Source organism: Silurus aristotelis (assembly GCF_946808225.1).
Source record: "Silurus aristotelis genome assembly, chromosome: 16".
NCBI classification, from domain to species: Eukaryota; Metazoa; Chordata; class Actinopteri; order Siluriformes; family Siluridae; genus Silurus; species Silurus aristotelis.
The window spans coordinates 23,051,565-23,073,333 of NC_139589.1; the positions used below are offsets into that span (position 1 = coordinate 23,051,565).

At 38.9% G+C, this 21,769-nt stretch overlaps 1 protein-coding gene and 1 long non-coding RNA gene across 2 annotated transcripts in view; one reads left to right on the forward strand and one right to left on the reverse strand.

Annotated features, from left to right (window-relative positions):
- Window positions 1-21,769, forward strand: part of LOC310738628 — a 42,873-nt gene that overhangs the window by 7,074 nt on the left and 14,030 nt on the right. The window contains exon 2 of the long non-coding RNA XR_014537127.1: window positions 11,159-11,216. This is a non-coding gene — a long non-coding RNA (uncharacterized lncRNA). The remainder of the gene's footprint in view (window positions 1-11,158; window positions 11,217-21,769) is intronic.
- mmp11b (matrix metallopeptidase 11b) lies at window positions 323-21,305 on the reverse strand. The gene is made up of 8 exons (XM_083563734.1): window positions 20,754-21,305; window positions 10,412-10,695; window positions 7,470-7,613; window positions 4,628-4,761; window positions 3,674-3,888; window positions 3,378-3,582; window positions 2,687-2,947; window positions 323-2,052 (listed from the first exon to the last, which is right to left on the reverse strand). Exons 1-8 carry the CDS (start codon window positions 20,838-20,840, stop codon window positions 1,925-1,927), a joined length of 1,458 nt encoding a protein of 485 aa, XP_083419860.1. The 5' UTR covers window positions 20,841-21,305; the 3' UTR covers window positions 323-1,924.

Sequence of the window (21,769 nt, forward strand, 5' to 3'; positions counted from 1 at the left end):
CATCAAGTGAGCAAAGAGGAAATTCACTTATTCCGCTTCCTGAGAAACAGTTACATTAAGAAAGAAAAGAAACGTGCTTCATACTTGCCACATGTACTTTACAGCACAGTGAAATTGTTCCTTCACATATAAAATCAATGTTAGGAAGCTGTGGTCATGATGATGCTGCGCCCCTGGAGCACTGAGGGTTAAGGGCCTTGCTCAGGGGCCCTAAGAGTGGCATCTTGGCAATACCAGGGCTTAAACCCCCAACCTTCCTTAACCACTGAGCTACCATGACCATTTTTCTTTGGCACACATATCTCTGGATTACGAGACGGGATCGAATAATTCGAGAAACGTTTATTGGAGCAAAAATATACTACAAATCTTTGTACAGAAGTATTTACACAGTACATAGGAATACATATGTCGATGACATCATAGATTACATGATAGATTATATTAAAGAGAGATACAGTGCTGTTCCTTTTTTAAACTCCCTAACACATAACCAGTGCTTTTTTGCTTCTGTGTTAGAGCAGAGATCACTTCCTGAGCTGTGTACCATTGCAAAAAAAAAAAAAAAAAAGCAGCCCTGTAACCATTTAAAACAAGGCAACGTTGACCGACACTGCAGCATCAGTGACCTGCACTGGACTCTGCTACAATATTCAGGAGCGATCGAATCAGGACGGAACGTGAACTAAGGCTTCCTAATCATGACTTTGGAAAATACTCGTTCCTGATTGGCTGGCATTCATTCATTGATTTCACAGTTCTTGGTTCTATCGTGACAATTCAGAGATACGTGTATGGTGGATTTTCCATATAATATATATAAAGGCGAAAAAGAAACATTTATTTGTTGACATGGTGACATTTTGTCGTCAGTGCTTTGTAACTGTCGGCATGTTTTCTGCCACAGAAACGTCTTCAGCTGGTCCACTTTAGTGGTAACATGAGAATTTGTGTGGGTTTTGTTTTTAACTTCATGATGACAGTAAAAAATTGTGGCAGATTTAGGAGCGGTTTGTACCATGAGGGGAATTTTTTTGCATAGTGTAACTCTAAATGGATAAAACGTCAATCATTCTTCAATTAATAGAACATTAATTGGCAATTATAACTAGCACATTGCTGTGGTATTAACACTGTGTTTATACTGGAGTATCACAAATCTTGTGGTAGTTGTAGCTAGCTAATTTAATTCTGCACATCGTTTCGTTTTCGGTAAAATTTGAACATACTTTTTTCCCAGGAACGTTTTCCATCTTTGTATTGTGCCGTTTTATGCGTCTGCCCTAGCAGGCCATTACTTCTTAATAAAAATGACACTGTTTCCACACTTCTCTTTCTCCTAGCTCTGTCCTCAATGGCACACCTGAGCTGTTCTATTTCTTTAGATGAACATCTGAGGTACAGGAAGCCTTCCTTGTGTATGACTTTAGCACCTTTATGTAAAAAATGTAATAATAAGCAAAATAAAAAACACATTTTGGCACTTCACAGAAAGTGGATGTTGCGTTCTCAGTAACTAAAGTACTGATGATGATGATGATGATGATGGCAAAATATACAGAAAATAAATACTCATATCCTGCATAAGGCAGCAGAAAAGGAAGAACACGGAATTGCATGGTGGACGTGCTTTTCCTGAGAAGTGTCAAGGTTGTGTGGGGCTGGAACTCCTCCAGAAGTTCGTGAGTCATTAGCTGGCTTGATCCAACCTGACTGGTGGTCATATGAGGATATATGGATTATTGTACCTGAAATAAGGTCGAACCCTTGTAGCACACAATCTGCCTGAGGGTGAAATGTGGTTGACTGAGATCATATAACGTATATCTTTATGTCACCCGGGTCACTTGGAACAATTAAAAGTAGTAAGTCAAGGCATTTAGTCTTGGTTTAAACATCTTCAATCTCTGTTCCTGGTGGAGATTTATTGATACTTGTAGGCGGGGCAGTTGAAGAAGTCCATGCCGATGTAGCGGGGGTATCCTTCAAGTGCTCTAACACCAACTGGGTCAAACTTCCAGTACTGTTTGCCTTTCAGGAAGTGGGCAAAGCCTGAAAAAAGGAGAAGAAAATTTGTTTCTGTCCACTCAACGAATGTCATCTGGGAGTTTGGAGTTAAACTTGGACCTTGATCTCATCACCATATAGAAACAATTCTAGCATGTAGTATAAAAAGCTTTAGTTTAAACATCTCACAGTCTTACTACAATACGTCCTTTAGGGCCCGGTTATTGTTGCGCTATTGTTCTGTCTTTATACTACATCTTTTGGCTCAGCGATTATATTTCATTGCTTCTCTTCATAACAGCTGCATCCCGCACTTCTACATCCACTTTTTCGAAGATGTTTAAAAGCCATTCCTCATTATATAGAAAAACGTAGTTGATCTACCAAAGTCTTTCCTCTGCTCACCCTGACAAGGACCGTCAAACTCCTTGAATCAAACCCCTCAAATCAAACCCCTCTTCAAGGATTCATCTTCACAATATTAGAAGAATACAGGCGAATTCAGACTACAGGTTCAGTGCAACTTATATTTTGCTCTGTTTATTCAAAATCCAGAATCACTTCAATGAAAAGACTTTAGAGAATGTCCTACACAAGCTGTAGATCATATTAAAAGGCTGACTCATACTGGCAGGCAGATGTAGGATATTCTTTTTAAAACACTGAGGATTTTTCTCACCGTAGTGATCCTGGAAAGCAGCATCAATGTCATTCGGGATTCCCCTCCAGTCCACCATGGTGCGAGCATAGCTCATGTCCACCCAGTTCTCCAGTGGGTTAAAACGCCAGTAGTTTTCTCCCTTGAAGATGTACACCCTCTTAGCCTTGTCTTCGCCCCACATCAATGCTGCCTGGATGTTATTGACTGGAAGTCCCAGCGTCTGAACCGAGTCTGGCCCGCTGATCTTCTTTTCAGCATCGTACACCCAGTAATTCTGTCCTGCACACCAAGAAAAGGCAGAAAAGAGCTGGTCATGTCAAGTTCAGTTTTAGTTTTTTCTCGCAGAATTCAGAACACATTTTTTGAGATGCCAAGGAATTTTTTGAGAATTACACCATTCAGACCACCAAGGAACTGAACACAGGTGTGAGGTTTAATGGATAAACCAGCTTTACAAAAACACAGGAAAGATGGAATGCCTACATCCTGGGCATTTCAATGGATTAATAAATCTAGATCCATGAATTGATCTCATATTGAGTCAGGATTATCCATAACACCTCCATCATACTGTTGACCAAGAGACTTTGTTTCTTAAAAAAGGGTTTAAACTCTAACTTCAGCAAGATCTATTTTGGCCAACTCGAAAGATCTCTCTGGTTTTTGTCCCACACTTAGAAAAGGTGTTACTCTTCTAAACCTTATTCACCTTTGAAGAACCAGATGTTTCCAGACGTGTCCTCATATGCGGCATCTATATTATAAGGAATCCCATGCCAGTGTCTGGAGGCTAGAGCTGGATACCCGTCCTGCAGTCTACCCTCACGGATGCGCCACACGTAGCCTGATTTGAAGAAGAACAACTCGCCGCGGATCGTCGACACAGCATCAAAGTCTGTGTCACAAGCGTTGGGCTGAAAAACAGAAAAAGATTCCGATTTTTTTAAATACGATATCAAGTCATGTGAACAACGTTTAAATAATCCAATAGGCAAGAAAACCCACTACTAGCATGATGTCATTGGTGTCTAACTCTGGCGCCCGCTGTGGTATAAACTTGATGCCATACAGGAACTGAATACCCTTCTCATCATCTTTGTTGAGCCGTGGTGGATAGGAGAAGCTATAGTATGGAGACATCACTGAGCCAGAAGTGCGGGAATGCTGTAGCCCAAGAGTGTGGCCGAACTCATGAACAGCAACCTGCAGCAAGTCTGTGCCTGTAAGAGATAAACAAAAACCCATGAACCCATTTAACTAAACAACACTGGAGACTCCTACACACTATATTCCCAAAAGTTTGGAGACACCTGGTTATAGGTACGGTATGTGCTTTTTGAGCATCACATTCCACATTTAGTCCCAATCTGCTCTTATAATTCCTTCCACTGTTCCACTAGATTCTGGAGTGTGTTTGTAGAGATTTGTGCTAATCCAGACACAGGGGTGTTAGTACAGTAAGGTAGTTATATTGGTAAGGTGAGGAGGCCTGGGGTGCAGTTAGATTGACATTCATCTCAAAGGTGTTGAATAGGATTGAGGGTCAGAGCTCTATAGCAGGAGATGTTCCACTCCAAACCATCTTCATTTAGCTGACTTTGAGCACAGGGACATTGTCTCCTAGCTTAAGTGAAGGTTATAAATTGATCTCAGCATCCATAGACGTCCTTCGTCGTAAGAGTTTGTGGAAGAACTGCATATGGATGGTAAGGTCAGATGTCCCAATACATTTTTCCATATATATATATATATATATATATATATATATATATATATATATATATATATATATATATATATATATATATATATATATATATATAAAATGAACACTGCAGCTGGAATACTTTCAGAGCTTCTGAAACTGAATCTTGTCATTTTAATTTTATTTGGTATAACTCCTAAATTAGTTAAATCATCATCATCGAAACATTTCACGTTATTTGGCAACTAACTCACCCATGCCGTTTCCTAACGTCCAATACTCGTCATAGTCAAAGTGCACGTCCCCCTGCCGGTGAGTTCCTGGAAAGAAGGCATGAGCCAAGACTCCTCCTAGACCATCGAAAGGCATTTTGTCTCCATGTTCATACCTGAAAAACAAGACCATGAAGATTGGTTTATCCTAAGTCTCGATTTCATCCCTAATGCTTTATGCATTCATTGCATAAACACCCATAATCATCTGGTATGACCTAAGAAAGCAAAACGGACACCTGATCTGTCCTCATGCGGGTTTCCATTCTTTTGAACACTTCCTACAGAGGGGTTGGGTAATCTTAACTCTCGGGGTAAAGTCCTGGATGCCATCCAGACTCAAGAATGAAAAAGCTGACTTGCAAATTAAGTCATGCGTGTTCACATCCACAACATTATGGCAAATTCTGGACGGATGCCCGGGCCGTTTTTTTTTTTTATCATAGAGATGAAGTCTCATTGATTAAACACTACAAGCTCAGGCATGAGAACTTTTCGGGGTAGTCCCTAACTGCAAAAGCCAGTTTACATATACTCAGGCGTATTTAGTCTTGAACAGCAGCATTTTTCTGTTTATTGACAATTAGAGAAAGCAAGCCAGTCAAAACAGTCTGTGGACAAGTTTTATCCCGAGAACCACCGAACGCCTTTGGGGTAGAAATTTATGACGTTTAAAATGCACTTATTACAAAAGTTTTTTTTTTAAGGAAACAGAGTCTCTGGTAAAACGTAACAAAAATATTTATAAAGGTCTGGTGTGTAGCAGGATATTATAAAATGAGTACCACGTTAAAGGATCTAAAGAACACCGCTTCAAGGCACATGGCCCTAATCAAATGCAGAGAAAACAAATTGTGGTTTGCAATATTTGCATCAGTGTTTCAAGAACGATAAAAGGTAGTGAGGGAAGGATTCGTTCTCTCTGAGGTCTCAGTGCAGAGCATAGCACGAAGGTCTGAAGAAAACACCTGACAGGTGTGTGAAGGTGTGACCTTACTATTGAGCCTTTATGCTTTTACCAGCCCAGCTGCACACTCGCTATTTATGCATGCATGCATTGCTAGATGTGGCGCGTCAATTATCAGCACATGATCTCATGCTTTCTCATGCCTTCTCCGATCACCTTACCTTTGCAGTGAGAGGGGCTCCTGTGTTTGTGCAGTGGTGTGAAAAACATTTCTCTCACTTGTTTCCATTGTAAAGTCTTTATAAAAAACCCAAAGGGTCCGATTAGCATTAGCACTCATTATTATTATTATTATTTTGATAATTTGCTTGAAGTCCACAAGGAAATCCTTTAAAACATAAGGTCCCGAAGACCAAAAGCCAATTGTGCCGCTCGGTACAATGTGGAATGCTAACAACTCTGGCTGATGGTAGTGTTTTAAAATTATTTACTCTAATATTTGGATTTAGAAGAATACATTTTCAGTTTTGCACCATTCTATAAAAAGGGAATTTGTTAATCCTTGCATAAACACAAATCATCAAAAATAATCGTGAACGAAAAACAGTGGCCTGAATGATGCTTGGAATCCAAATGTCAGACAATGCTGATTATTCTAAATGTAGGTCTATAGAAACATGTCCTGATTGAATATGTAACCATTTGACAACTAGTTTCTTTAACAAAAAAGGAAAACCTCAAGTAAAATCTGACAAACAAACAAAGCTAATCATGTGACAACGATTTAACTAACAAACAGGGCTAATATTAGCAAGCTACTTCCAGTGGTGGACGAAGTAAACAAACCATGTACTTGAATTAAAGTCGAGTAAAAGTCTTTGCCTTCGAATGTACTTAAGTATCCAAATACTATGATTTATTACGACTATAATGTTCCTATTATCATTTTTGTCACAAGATTCTTTGCTTAATCAACTCAGTTTATGTAAAAAAGACTCGAATGTGACTCTCAGCACACTGATCTATTGATAGAATGATGTTAATGACTCAAACACTGATTGATTTCTATTAAAATGATCATGAGCTCAAAACTTTCTTTTCAACTACTTCAAAAAAATCATGTAAATAAAACCATGGGTGTTTCGACAAATTCGAGTTTGGAGTTTCTTCATAATGTATTCTTCTCTAAATCTTCCTCTTGCTGTTCAACTGATACTGAACTGTATGTTGGTGTTCAGCAGATGCACCAAGCGCCGATCAAAACGAGGTTAAAACAGAGCGTGCGCTCGATCCTGATTGGTGACTCGACGCGTGTTTCACGTTACGTTTTTATCCTCGTAAATAAAAAGGAACAAAGGATTTTACCAAATGTAGTTGAGTATAAAGTAAAATATTTGACTTTTTTGGAATGTAGTGAAGTTAAAGTAAAAGTCTTCCTAAACGGAAATACTTCAGTAAAGTACAAATACGCGGAAAACGCTACTTAAGTACAGCAACAAAATACATTTACTTCCTTCCTGCTCATCACTGGATATTTTACACTAGCCATCCAGCTATCTCGTGAAATTCCTAATGTGGTGCAAAATGTTTAATTGTGTGTCTAAAATGAGCATGTTAAGCTAACATATTACTGGATACTGGTAATGCCAAAGGATTCAATTCAACCGTGGCTCCACCCGGTGTAAACATGCTTTGCACTGGGAATGCATTGGTTTTAATAACTACATTTTCTGTAAAAAAAATAAAATAAAGAAAGAGATTCCAAGCAAAATATATTCAGTCCTAATGAATACTAGCCAGTTCATGGAAAGATAGGAGCATCTGGAAAACTCCAAACTCACCCAGCCAACATCAAGATGACTGGAAATTCCTAACATCTGTTACCTGCAGATGTGGTGCAAACCATGGAAGTCTTACCTTACGAAGTCAATGGTGATGTCAGTCTTGCCTCCAGAGACCTCGGTGAAGGTGAGATGAGTGACCCGACTCCAGACGTGTAGCGCATCCCTAATCACCTCTTTCACTTTCTGCAAATCCATCTGTGGTGGCCCCGTTAAAATCCTGAAACACACGCAAACACAAAGGCCCGTTCACTCCAGACCACCCACACAAGTATTAACTGGATTCATAGATGCCAGTTTTAATCCTCTATAGCGAGGTGTCTGGTACCATGGAGGAGTGTGATTTATGAACCACAGAGCGTTGCTTTCAGATAATCTGTCTGCTGAGAAAGTCGAGCCGCTGGAGGACTAACGGCGTGTTTGTTCAGCCTGCATCAGACACAGACAGGCCCTAAAGGATTTGATACATGAGTGAGCAAGTGCATGACTTCGTAACAATATAGGGGTTAGTGAGTGTTTGGTTTTTATCCTCGCTGAATGGTAAAATCAGCCGAACACTTCTTTCACTGCCTCAGACCGTCATATGATTTCATAAATACCTGAAACAAAAGGTGTGCGGAATTTTGGCATCTGGTTTTGAGGCTATTATATTACGGTATGTTTTTAAAACCATCTGGATTTGCATTTTAATGAAAAAGTGAAGCTAGTACAGCATTCTGGCATACAGTACAGTTACCGTTTATACCGTTTCCAGTGTCGAAATATTTTACAGGTAAAAAAAAACTGACCAAAACTTTTTTCTTTTTGGCTGTTTGTCTAAGTCATACCCAACGGATTTTCCCAGGACGCCACACGTCACATAACCCTCAAAAGATCACTGTGAATAAAAGTGCTTGTTTTTAAAGTTACCTCGGATTGTGACCAGGTGTAACTACTACGGTGGGGAATAAATTGAGGGGAATAAATTGTTACCACACTATACTTTTAATTAAAAGAGGTGGTAGCTTAGTGGTTAAAGCATTGAAAATTGGATCTGAAGGTTGTGAGTTCGAATCCCAGCCACACCAATCCACTGCTACTTCTTGATCCCTGTGCAAGGCCCTTAACTCTATAGCTGTGCAGTTGTTTGAATAAGACATAAGGGCATCAGGTAAATGTAATGTTTTCCTCATGAAGCAGAGCACTACCTGGATACCATATGGACTCCTGGACAAAATGAATCATACCTTGGAAAGCAGAATGAATCAGTCAGCTCCACTTTAGTATTGTGCATCTGTATTGATATCAACGATTTTTTTTCCATCCTCAAGACATAATTAGCTCTTTGGGTGAAGGTTAGAGCCACAATTTGTTTCTTCAATTCTAGACAAAAGTAGAACCCACAGTGGCAAACTAATTACCTCCATTAATGTTTATTAAGAATACAATTTATAATATCCTATAGCTTTCAGAGTCACTAGATCTTGCCCCAGTTGAATGCTATTGAGGAGTTTGGAGTGATGTGTTTGAGAGCACTAAAGAACTACCATCATGAAAACACCAAACTGAGGGAATATGTTTTAATAGGGTTTATTGGTCCAGTGTAGTTCTAGGACCCAAGGTGTACTGAAGATGCTCTGTTAGCTAATGGTGACCTAACATCTCATTAAGACATTTTTATGCTTTATGTTCCTGTCATTATGATATATTGCAAGACTGTACCTTGTGTCACCCTCTGGCAATCTATCAAGTATGTCAGAAGATCTCTAAATCTCTGTCCACTTGAAAGGAGCAAGCTATTGGCTTGGTTTAATAAAACCTTGTTGAACAGGAGTCTGGTTCTGTCTTGGACTTGTGACTAAGGTCAGACCACTTAGGAGAAGAATCTGATCCTACATTAGCATTTCTGACTGGACAGTCTATCATCAGGTTGGGGTTGAGTGGGGCTCTATAAACAACTCCCAAAAAACCATTTACTTGAAACATTAGTCATTAGAGGAAGTGACATAATACAGAAACACTGCTTATGGTGGAGGACAGATGTCTCCTCTCTCCATCGTTCTCTGTTTTCTGTCTCTCGTTGCACGCCTCTGTTTTTGTCTCTAAGAATGTGATGAGACAGCCTTCTGCCTTCAGAATTTATGGAAGAGACAGGGCAGGCCAGTTTAGTTAAAAAAGTATTAAGTTCTTGAACTGCACAGAGGTCAATAGGAGATTTATGGGTCATGATTCCAGCAAGTGGGCCATAAACCTAAGAGAGTTTTAATCAGTGGTGGCTCCAACAGGCAGACAAACTTCTCTAAAGCTTAGACTGGCTTCTTATCTCCTGCTGAGGTGAAACTAGAATCACATGCGTTCCAAGACCATTACACGAATGAGCACATAACGAGTAGATTGTCAGTACCTTGAGGTCATGACCCTACTGCTTTCAAATTACAGGGGAAGGCAAATGTCCGGCGGAGACCTCCAGTGACCGAGGTCAGAATGTTAATCACAAAGCTCCATAAAAGACATGCTAACGGCACCCATAGACATTACTTTTTCATGTGGATTAAAATGGAATGCACAGAATCTACTGTAGACACAGTGGAATGTTACAGTTGACCATCTGGGACCTTGGACCCTACGTTTGGGAACATCCAGGAAAAAAAAAAAATCACCTTGATCCTAGGTGGCCTGGAAAAAAAGGGGATGTTTCTGATATGAAAGAAGAGGAAGAACAGCAAAACACTGTCTACAATCTTTCCCACAAAACTTGACTTTACTACGGGTTGTGAGAAGGCGAGGAGTCTGTGTCGACGAGGATTCCTCAGATATATCAAAACTACAGGATAGCCGGAGGCACCTGGTCTGTGTGGGGCCATGAATTATTACACGGCGCCCGCACCGTCATCACTGGCAACGCATCAAAAGATACCACTAATATGTAATATTCATAAATTATGCTTTTCAAAGCTTTCCACCTCGAGGAATTCTCTTGCACCATTTACTTAGTTGTACAGCCATGAATTTTCGAGATAAAAATGAATAACCCCTTACTTGTACGTGAAGTTTTTCTTGTTCCATCCCTTCGTCGTGACGTAGCGCTTGCCTCTGTGCGGTCTGCGGTATGGGCCCCGTCTCTGTAACGAATTATATACGCTGTCTTGCTTGGAAGGAAAGTCTGGGACTCCACACCGGGGCCTGTTCAGGACTTCGGCGCCATTCTTGGGGGCAGTGGGGTAATGTGGCCGCCTCCTAAGCTCGAAGTCTTCTTTTAGAGTGTTTTGATCATGTCTTCCAATCTTTTTCGGTGCATAATGATGAATCTTCTCTGGCCAAGCCTGTAAACACAGACATAAGAACGATCAGGGATTTGAAATTCAGCCATATGGAAACTGGAATGACACTCAATTGTTGGAAAAGAAAAACGGAAAAGAAAAATTGTTTGCTGTCATTGAAAAATAATTAGTGATGGGGTGGTGTAATTTTCAAATAATAGCAACTTTGTATTTACTGTATCACTCCACACATACACACTTTATTTTACGCATTTAAACACAATATGGACAGTTCATAGTTCATCCCGTAGGAATTCAGTGGGTTGGTTAAGACCCTGTACAGGTCACTTGAGGTCTTCCAGTCAAGTTCGGGCCTCTTAGTTCTAGTGAATGAAAATTGGGATTCTACTGCATACAAGACATTCTGGTTAAAAGCTTTATCTCTGAATGGTACATAGTGGTGACACTGGAGACTCCTTCCAAAAAATGCTAAATAATGTTTTTTTTTTTTGTATTATTCATGTAGGTACTGCAATCACCAGACAAAGTCTTGTGTAGACGCATTCCGAAACCAGTGATGAACAGTAAGTGAACAGCTTTTTCTCATATCTGTACTTTACTGAAACATTTCCATGTGGGCAGACTTTTACATAAACTTCATTACATACACAAGTCAAATTTTGTATCTTTTTTTTAAACATGCGCTAAACAAGCAGCGATCCACCAATCAGGGTCGAGCGTTTTTGATCGGCGCTTGGTGTGTATCTACTGATCACCAACACGCAATTCAGCTTCAGTTAAACATCAAGCAGAACATTTAGAGAGGAATAAATGATGGAAGAAACGCCAGACTCGAACTCGCCGCAACACCCGTGTCTTATTCTATTGATTGATATAGAAATATCATTCTATTAATAGATCAGTGTGCTGAGAGTCACATCATTCGAGTCTTTTCACAATAATTGAGTTGATTAGGCAAAGAATCTTGTGATAAAAAATGATAATAGGAACATTATAGCCGTAATAAATCATAGTACTTTGGATACTTAAGTACGTTTGAAGGCAAATAAATTTTTCCGAGTGGATCTACTTTAACTCAAGTACATGGCTTGTGTTTTTTGTCCACCACTGTCCGAAACAAAAGCAGAAGGAATGAGATCTGAGAACTGGGCTGGAGTTGTTCAAAAGGCCAAACAAAGCCAAGACAGATGCAGATTTTAGGAGTAGAGCAAAAGGAAGATGATGGGTATGTTGTGATTGGGTGGGGGATGCTATCCAGAGAAAACAGCCTGAGTAGTGGGATAATTAAGACTTTATTATCACTGGTATCTCTCCCAAACATCCCAAACATCTTTTATTACATAACTCCATTAACACAGGCATTTCAAGGGTTTCGATTTTGTCTGTTTCCATTTAAGGAATACGTTTTTGTTTTGTTTTGTTTTGTTTTTTTAAACGCAGTGAAGATTATTACTGCCATTTTCCCATTAGTATTTAGAGGAAATGGTTCTGTAAATTGTCTGGGAGCAGAAACGAGTCTCTCAAAAAGTCGATTTAAAGCGCTTTGCAGATCGGTTTTGTTCTTACTTCTCTCGGCACACGTTATCCCTCTTTTTCATTCCTCTTTCCATATAACAGCTCAATCTCTATCTCTCTATCTTGAGTGTTAGTAAGACCAGAGGGGTAGCATTAGGTTGCAAAAGCCCTTTCGTGTCCTTAAGGTTTTTTTTTTTTTAAAAGGCTGTCATGTCATTTAATGCCACGCTGTGTTTGAACAAGAGGATAAAATGATGGGGTTAAAAAAAAAAAAAAGACAAGCGAAGATTTCGATGAAATCAAAGTCAAAGCTTGCAACAATATGCAACAAAAAAGTGAACGGTGTAATCACAACAAAAGTGTGAGAACTACCTTTAAGAAGGACATGTCAGTACAGGCATGTCCAACTTGATATTGTTACTTAAAAAAACAAAAAAAAAAAAAAGCATGGCCCCGGGTCAATTAACAACTACGTGAATTCCACAACATAACAATCACAGTGTTTCAAGGGTTTATTTCCATCTGAGCTGTTCTGCTGACTTGGCAAAGCCCTCTTGAGCACGCTGTACCATCATTAACCAGACTATGTTTGTAGAACACAAGTATAATCAGCGAGATGGGCAAATGACTAGTTTGTTACTTTACTCGGGTCTCTAAAGCCAAGAAAGAGTTTTGCGATCGCTCACTGTGGGACACTCGTGCCACTTAGTGAGCGACGTGAGATGGAAAGAAAACCCAAGGGTGTCTCCGGTTCAACAGGAGTCGAAAGCAACGAGGTCAAAGCCTAAATCAACAAGACAGGACCATTGAGTCAGAGCAAACATGAACTCCCATTAGGGACAAAAAAAACTAGCAGAAGCACCGGATGACAGAAACAAAGGCTGGTATCATGTAAGGAATAACGTCTCTCAAAGGCCCTATTAATAGAAATCTAGAGTTGATTTTTTATATATATATATATATATATATATATATATATATATATATATATATATATATATATAAAGTATTGATTCTCTCTATATGTTCTTGTACTTAAGAGGCAACTACTATTTAAGGTAAAAAAAACTAAACAAAAAAAAGCGTAGCTTCTTGAGTCAGCACCAAACATGCTGTAATGACAGAAACACAAATACCAGGGTCCGAAATAAATGCATGTGGAGCAGCTAAGGACGGAGTCGCAAACGAGCCCTTAAACCCCCGTCGCAAACTCGTCATTACGATCGGCTTTTACGACGGAGTGCAAAAGTTAGCGCCCCTTCGAAATGATCAAACCAGCATGTTCGGTTCTTTCGTTACGGCAGGTAATGATAACGTCCGCTCTCAGACAAGAGTGAAACAGTAACGTGCATCGTTCGAAAGATTTTTAGATCGAATCAGAGCAGCTTTCGGGTTTTTTATGGATGATTTTTTTCTAGAATTCAATAAAATAGTATCAAATAGGAACACGCTTTCATTTTTTTTCTACCCACAAACCAAAAAAGGGAAAAAAACGAATTTTCCCTAATTACCGCTTAGTAGATTTCCTAATAATGTACGTATACATCAACAATTATGCCAAAATGTGTCTAAAAAAAGACAAAGGAATTTTTCATTCATGTGTGGGCAAATTTTTATAGGCTCCTCCTGCATAGAGCAAGTCAGGTGAGGCAGTGAGCGTCTGGCAAAAGGCTCCTGCATGCCTTGCTCTTAGTTTACCATGACGCTTCACACAATGCATTTTTCGCGTATCGCAACGCCGTGTCTCGAGCCAGGCGGGAACACAACACTGTCGTGTGTCTGTCAGATTTATGTTCCTACGCCGTAGGATTTATCACCTATCAGCTGAAAGGCTGCATGAGTTCAGAACACATTGTCTGGCCCTGATATTAGATGCATTTGTGTTTTTTATGTTGAAATTTTTTTTTATGTTGTAATATAATATTAGACGTCTGGAACGATGGTATGCTAAAGCATGGTAAAGCAAACACAGCTCAAGCTGAGGAATCTAGATGTGATAAAGTGAGAAATAATGTACTTTGCAAGTGGATCCAGTGTGGAGTTTAATGTATTGTTATGAAATTTGTGTTACTACTGAATTCTGATGAATTCTGGGTTCTGATTGGGCAAAAATTGTGATATATATATATATATATATATATATATATATATATTTATATTTTTTTTTTTACTTTTCATATTATTATAACAAAATTTTAAAGAAGTTAACACTTCTGGCCATTTTTTGAGGTAAACATCTTCATATCCAAAAAAAAAAAAGATAAACAAAAAAAACAAAAAACCAATCCATTGTCTTTGGTTCCTGTTCCTGGAATAAAGATAAGCATCAGTTATACGGGTGGATTCTGCAACGCGATGCGCGCCGTGAAAGCGATACATTCTGCAGATCATAAGCACATCTATAAGTCACACACTGGCCATATCGAAAGGAGATCATCTCTCACTCATCTCTCATCAGTCCTTTCCATTGCATCATAAAGAAAAACCTTTGTCTCAGCTTGAAGCTTGAAAAAAAGGTTTCTTGATCAGATTTTCAAGCAGCGGTTATGTTATGAACCGAGCGAATATGAGAGAAGATCGTTCGAGCAGGTTTGTATGCTGGGTTAAGTTGATAAAAAACAAAAAAAAAGAAGGGTTAATTATTTTGGGTTGAACTCGTGTTCAGATGAGACGCGGGAGCGGAGGAGCAGAGCTGACGTGTCACGACAAGAACGAAGAGCCGGAGATGCATCTTCTTTCTCCTTGTCTTTCTAGTGAGACCAGGCTTAAAGCTGAAACCTAAAAAATTCTGTGTGTGTGTGCACGTTTCAGACGTTTCTCTTGGCCTAATTCCCATCCTCGAAAGGATGATTGTCTCCCTGTTGGCAACCGATCAGCCGATGGCCATTCGTGGGTGATATCATCTGCTCCTCAAAATACAAGCAAGAAATTAGCGACCTACAAATTCACATCGAGATAGTGTAACTTGGCATGAAACAGCTTACAGTATGCAGAAGGGATGGAGCCAAAATACCGAGGCATCATTCAGGATAAACAGATGCAAAAAGCAGATATTATTGTGTGTTTGTTTGTTTGTATGTTTTCAGGAAGTTTGCCAGAAAAGTTCATCTGGTTGAGACGAGAGGTTTGTACAAGGTCAGAGATTAAACTTATGCTGCATCCGTAGTTTAAATTTGTTTCTTTTGGCATTTTGGCAGATGCCCTCATCCAGAAAATTCTTTAGCATTTTATACAACTGAGCTGTTGAGGTTTAGGGGCCTTCCTCAAGGGCCCTGGAGTGGAACCTTGGTGGTGCTGGGATTGGAACTGGCAAGCAATCAGAGGTCCAACCACAGGTCCCCTACTCCGTAATTCCAACCGTTCTGACAGTGCACTAATAGAAGAAGCCAAAACAACGCTCCCATAGAAGCCACGCCCACGGGTTTAGATCGGAACCCGGCAACAGATACGCGTTGTGTCATTGCGTTACCCCTCTATTACACAACATCCCATTCTTCATTGTCCGATGCACACGAGGCGCGATAAACTCCTATTCCCCCGGCAGCTAAAGCATCCTTGGCAGATAAAATTAGGCCACGTTCAAGATAAAAAAAAACAAAAAAAACGAGCGATTGCGAAGAAAATTAAACTTGGGTAAATATTTACAGTGAAAAAATCTTCCAGAGAACTTTGCAGCACTGAGGCTGTATACACACGCGAAGCGATTACACAATTCGCCGAGGGAGAATGTTTTCGGAGGAACAGGAAAAGGATTAAAGCTGATGGGAGATGATAGATAGAAAATGCCTTCAGTCAATAGGAAATGAACAGTATCTGGGTCAAGGACTTGAGGATGGACTCATGGAAGAGCAGTGCAGGGACTGGAGGTTAAGAATGCACCAATGTCAACATCAGCACTGCACAATGTCAGGCGTCCTCGCATGAAACCTCGTCTCTGTTACCATGGTAATACATGAGCCGTAGAGAGGCAAAGCGTAACTTTTTGTGTTATAGCAGCATCATGTCACTATTTTGACGATAAAAAAGAATTTACATGGAAGAAATGCGAAATTTTTCTTCAGTTCTTTTTATCTTTCAAAATACATTTAACACATTTAAGCATACTTTTTTAAAACTAATTTTAGTTTTACTTTTGTCATTTTTTATTTGTTTTAATTCGTTTTTTTACTTTTACTTTTCAAAAGAAGTTTATAGTTCTGAAATACGCTCAAGCTTAAATGTTAAAATAATTCATTTTTCAATATTTAAAAAGTTTTCTCTTTTAAATAAAGAGTACTTTTTAAACGCAGTTTAAAATTTTTTTACTTCGTTTTAGTTTCATTTACAAAACAAAGTTTAAGTTGGCATTTTTTTTATTAAGTTTTTTATTTTTTTATTCTTCAAATGTACTTTTTTAAACCGAGTTTAAATTTACTTTTATGTTGTTTGAATAAATAATTTTATATTTTAATTCTTTAAAACGTTTAAACCATAATATTTTACTAATTACAATTTCGAATAAATTTTAAATGCATAATTTTAAAAGTGTAAGTTTACTTTTTAAACATTTTATTCGGATTTTTAACAATGTACCGTAATTTTTTAAGTGATTTGAAGAAATTTTTTAAGTTTTTTTTTTTTTTTTGTGTGTGTGTTGAAATGAATAGATTTTTCCTAAAGGGTTCTTCGGTCAATTCTTTTGATGAATAACATTTTTTTCACACAGAAACCAGGTTCCTTGTGGGTTCTTTGTAATGGTTTTTACACGCTTGAAAAATGATCCTTAGCCGTCACTGGATGAATAATAGCTCTACGATCTGAATGATGATTTGAATGATGAATGGTCCTCACTGGAAAATGTGTTCTTCCAAGGTTCCTTGAATAGTAGTGATTCATTTGTTCACCCATTTGTTTTTCTGGTGGTATAAACAACGTTTCTCAATGTTTTATTAATATTCTTTAATAATCAATGTTTATGCCTTCAGAAGATCTTTAGATGGTTAAAAGGGGGTTTGGATGGTTAATGGTGCTACATCTTAAATACTCATGTGTATCTGAATTTGAACTTCTCCAACTGTCTGGCTGCCAAGCTGGTGAAGACACGGTGCAGAATATGAATTAAGCATTGAGCCTAACCCTCTTTGAAAAACGATAGCAGGAGAATGTTGACCTTCTCTGTGATATATTACAGTTACATTAAAGCTGCAATTATCGAAGCAGGTAAACGCACGTTTGCAGACCGCACACGTTTCTGTTCCTTCTCACAAATGTTTTCGCTCAAACAGTCACGAGTCAGTGATCATTTTCCAACATTCAAATATTCGCCTCCGGACAGAATGACAAAAATAAGAACTTTTTGTTACTGTTCACAATATTTTGTTGATCCACAGCATTTGTAGTGTTTAAAAAAAAAAGAAAAAAAAAGCATGTTTTAGATTGAACTCAATGCTTTAATTTCTTCAATGAGACCCCTGGTATAACTGGAATACATCGTGGCGTATTTAAATACGTGTAATGAGGATTTTATAATAAAATCATGCTTTAAAAGTAATCAAACCCTGAGACGTGACTATGGAATTAACCACTGTTCAGTTTTTTGTTTGGAGGCGTGTCTCGGTTACAGATGTGGGTGGAGTTTTTAATAGGGGCGTGTCTTAATTACACATTATGCTTGAATTTTGTCCCATTGTTTTGCAAAGCATCTCTTTTAACACAGAGCAATATCAAGACTACCTTACAGTAACTACACTACAGTATATCATGCTGTAATGTAGGCAATAAATACACTAAATATTCAAACTGTAAAAAAAATATTTCATAATTATAGTGCTATTTTTATTTAAGTACTAAATGTAGGACACTGGAGGAGACATCGTCTTCATTTGAGACATTGCCTATCCCAGGAATAACATTTTAACAGTATGAATAGAATTGATTTTATACAAAAACTTGTAAGCATACTGCTAGGTCAGCTTATTCTTAGCCATGTTTTCTTTACAGAAGGGGACCTGGAATAAAATGTGTGCAATGCTTTGAAAATGTGAGGAAAAATAAGAAATTGTATGTAATATGTGCGCATGATTTTATGCTTTCTGGTTTTGTGAGTCCTTGTAACTTGTTAGTGTGTTAGTATGATGTCATGGTGTTGACTATTGTGTGTATACTGTATATACCCCTATGTTTTTGTTTTGTTTTGTCAAAGTAACTTGTTCAGCACGCTGCTTTTTCAAAAGCCATTTTGTTCTGTTTCAGGGGTTTCCTGGTTTCGTTCTTGGTTTCTCAGTGCTGTTTACCTATCGCGAGATCAACGCCTGGATTACATCTATGGTTTTGTCTGACGATTTGGATTTGTTTTTTTTTCTCGAATATATCGATAAAAGCTTCTTACTATGCGCTATTCAGCTCATCACATGACAGTTCAATTGCATGCACAATTAACAGTTGGTGAAAATAATAATAAAAACAAATGAAATTTGACGTACTAGGGTGTTTTGGTGTAAGGTGCTGAGATATGGGCAATGGCGTAAGCATTCGCAGAGATTAATACGGATAGTTTAAGTGGCCGCCAGACTTTAGTCCACATTTTCGATCCCAAAATCTTTCTACTTACGGTTGTTTTTTATGATAAAAAAATCTTAATTATGGTCTGAGGACAATTAAAAACCCCGACTTGGACACTCCTCCTATGATTTTCGTAACCTGAATTTTTACAAATAGTCCTGGAACTCAATTTAAGCATGTGTGCAACTCAAATCCGAACGTATTAAACTTTCCCAGCATGCATACTGACATCCTTTAAATACAAATCGCCTGCGTTAATGCATTCACATTCATCTGTGTTGGAAGGTGACGTGTATTTTTTTCACTCAGGGTACTCAGAAAACCAGCATTCTGTTCTTAGAGGGGTCAGAGAATGCAGCTGCAGCAGCTATCTAGCTCTTTCCCTTTTCCCTGTGTCAGCAAACTGAGGGGTTTGTTATTCTGCACCACATGCCAAATGGCTTGCCCCTGCCTGCATAATCTCCCTTCTGCAGCTTTGTCAACAGTCAGGAACAAATTGAGTGCACAAGTGAGGCATTGCAGCACTCCATCCACGAGGAGGCTAATTCTTCTATAAAGGGGGTCTGGGGACGATCCAATGTGCCCCGGAGACGGTTTAGATTTGGGGGGGGGGGGGGGGGGGGTTGAGACAGTGCAGCATGACAGATTTCTGTATCAAGCGAAAGTGTTTATAGGCGCCTGTGTTTCCGTGTCACTTAGATTAGCATACACAAAGAGCTCTTCACTTTCTGGGCTATTATTCTTGACGTTTCCTTCGGGAAATCTTGAAAATGCTCTTGGACTTCCTCCAACTGGGTTAAAACAGCCAGCTGCATGTTGTCTTTGTCTGCCTTCTCGAAGCCTTGTGCTGGGGACAAAAAACTTTCCACACATCCACAAAACATCTTACAAAACAGTGGATCACAGCAGCGAGGTTACTAAGACTCGATTATCCAGTTTAATGCATCGCTGCATGTTTGAGAATAATATGAATGGATTCTGAAAGAAAACAACATGCGCAGCTCATAGAAAGAAAGAAAAAAACTGATATGGTTACCTCGCCAGAGGGATTTCCGACGTTATGAAAAGCACGACTACTGTTTCACAGTTCAGCCTGAAGCCAGAATTAGAGATGTAGTGATGTAGGAGACTTAAACTGACCTACTGACCCATGTCTCTGATTTCCAAACACACTATATAGCGGAAAGGCTCAAGGTGCTTGAGACCTTGTTCTTTTTTTAAAACGAATGAAGATGCTTTGAAATTTGACACAAACGCGTCTCAGTTGAAGTTCAATATGTCACACGTGTGTTCGGTAAACATCACAGCATGAACCATCCAAGTTCACAGGGAGATGAAAACTCTAAATTAACTCTCGATAAAATGTTTATTAGCTGGTCATGTTTGTCAAATAGGGTCCATGAAGTGCAGAAAACAATGGACATCACAATCAACCACTACCAAATGATTTTATAGTGATCAATGGTATTATATTTGTTCTTTAAAGTTAGGCAATGGGTTGTGTATTGGGGTCGAATTGAAATCAATCACACTTTCATTTTGTAACCCATAAACACAAAAAGTGGAGAATTTTTTCCAACAATGAATTTAGAAATGACAAGCATGCTTCTAACAGATGAGGTCATGAGAATTCATATGGGTTCAAATAAAACAAAAGTCAGGGTCCCTGTCTATATATATATATATTTATATACACACCTAAACCTTTGCATTAGATGCATTACATTTGCAGATCTAAGGGTACCAATAATTTTGCAAAAGTTGAAGCAGGAAGGCTGGATGCTTTGTGTCTTTATCTGAGAACGTGCCTTGTGGTGGAATCTTAATTACACACTTTTGTATATAAAACATGCACCGAGAGAACCGTATCTTTATTAGTACCCACATTATTAATGGAGATACAGTATATTGTACAGAGATATATATAGAATTTATTTTATTGTGTCCCTCAAGTGCAAAAAAAAGACTTCAGAGGAGCACGGGTGTTTGATAAAGAAAAAAAAAAAAACATTTGCAGAAGTTGATAGTGAAGTTTTTTTACTTACCGCCGAGTCTCGGTTGTTCCTGTCGTCCCCCAGCGGAAGCGAAAGAACGCACAGCGCGCAGGACAGCAGCAGCAACAGCGTGGTCATCGTGGTCGATTTATTTATTTATTTTTTAAAGAAAAAGAAGAGAAAAAAAAAAGAAAAAAAGAAAAGACACGCGCGCAACTCGTACCAGAAAGGCACCTGCGCCGCGCGCCTCTTTTGCACACTTAATAGAAGAGAGAGAGACAGAGATTGATAGAAAAAGTTTGGGAAGAAAGAAAGGAGAAAAGAAAGATAGAGGATAGAGCGAAAGAGAGAGCTAAGTCTAGACAGCTCGAGCGCGCTCTGCTCAGCCGGTGCAGTGCACGAGAATGGCGCTGCTCCAGAGGTTTTATACCCCCGATTTCTTTGTTCCCCTTTTCTCCAAATTGCATCCCTGCTTTTTTTTTTCTTCCTTTTTTTTCAGGCTGGAGGGACAAGTTCATGAGCGCTCACGTGACTCGAGATTGGTCCGTCCTGCGTGTGCGTGTGCTGGTGCGTGCGCCTGGGCGCGAGGGCGCGCGCGAGAGAAAGAAAGGAGGCAGGTGGTGCAGTTAAAACCCGTCTGCGTGCAACAAATAAATGCATTGTTATTCAACTTGATCCAACAGTGCAACATGTGAAGCGAGTGTGTAGGCTGGAGATGCAAGTTTGATCTTGAGTTTTGGTGATAATTACACTGCAGCTGTGACTGACTGAGGGGGAGACAAGAAAAAAGCCCCAGTCTTAATTGTGATGATGTTAAATTAAGCTCTAAAAAGCCAAATTAAGTATGAGATCATTCTGTTAACTCTTAGTTCTCTTAGGGAAAAAAAGTACTAGTGCCTTTTCAGGTGCAAACTCTTGTCATTAGGGTGGGATGTACCCCTAAGTGTATTGCACTCATCCTGCAAAAAAAACAAAAAAAAAACCATTTTGTTATTATGAAATATTTACTTTTTACTATTAATAATTTTCATTATAAAGAGGGAAATGTCTGGAAAAAAAACCTGGAC

Bases quoted from the DNA above. Each gene is read 5' to 3' on its own strand.
- mmp11b (XM_083563734.1), bottom strand. From the start codon at position 20,840: ATGACCACGCTGTTGCTGCTGCTGTCCTGCGCGCTGTGCGTTCTTTCG. The intron at 3,889-4,627 runs GTGAGTTAGTTG...TATCTCTTACAG, and splicing joins GACGTTAGGAAACGGCATGG to GCACAGACTTGCTGCAGGTT. The intron at 3,583-3,673 runs GTGGGTTTTCTT...TCTGTTTTTCAG, and splicing joins CCAATGACATCATGCTAGTA to CCCAACGCTTGTGACACAGA.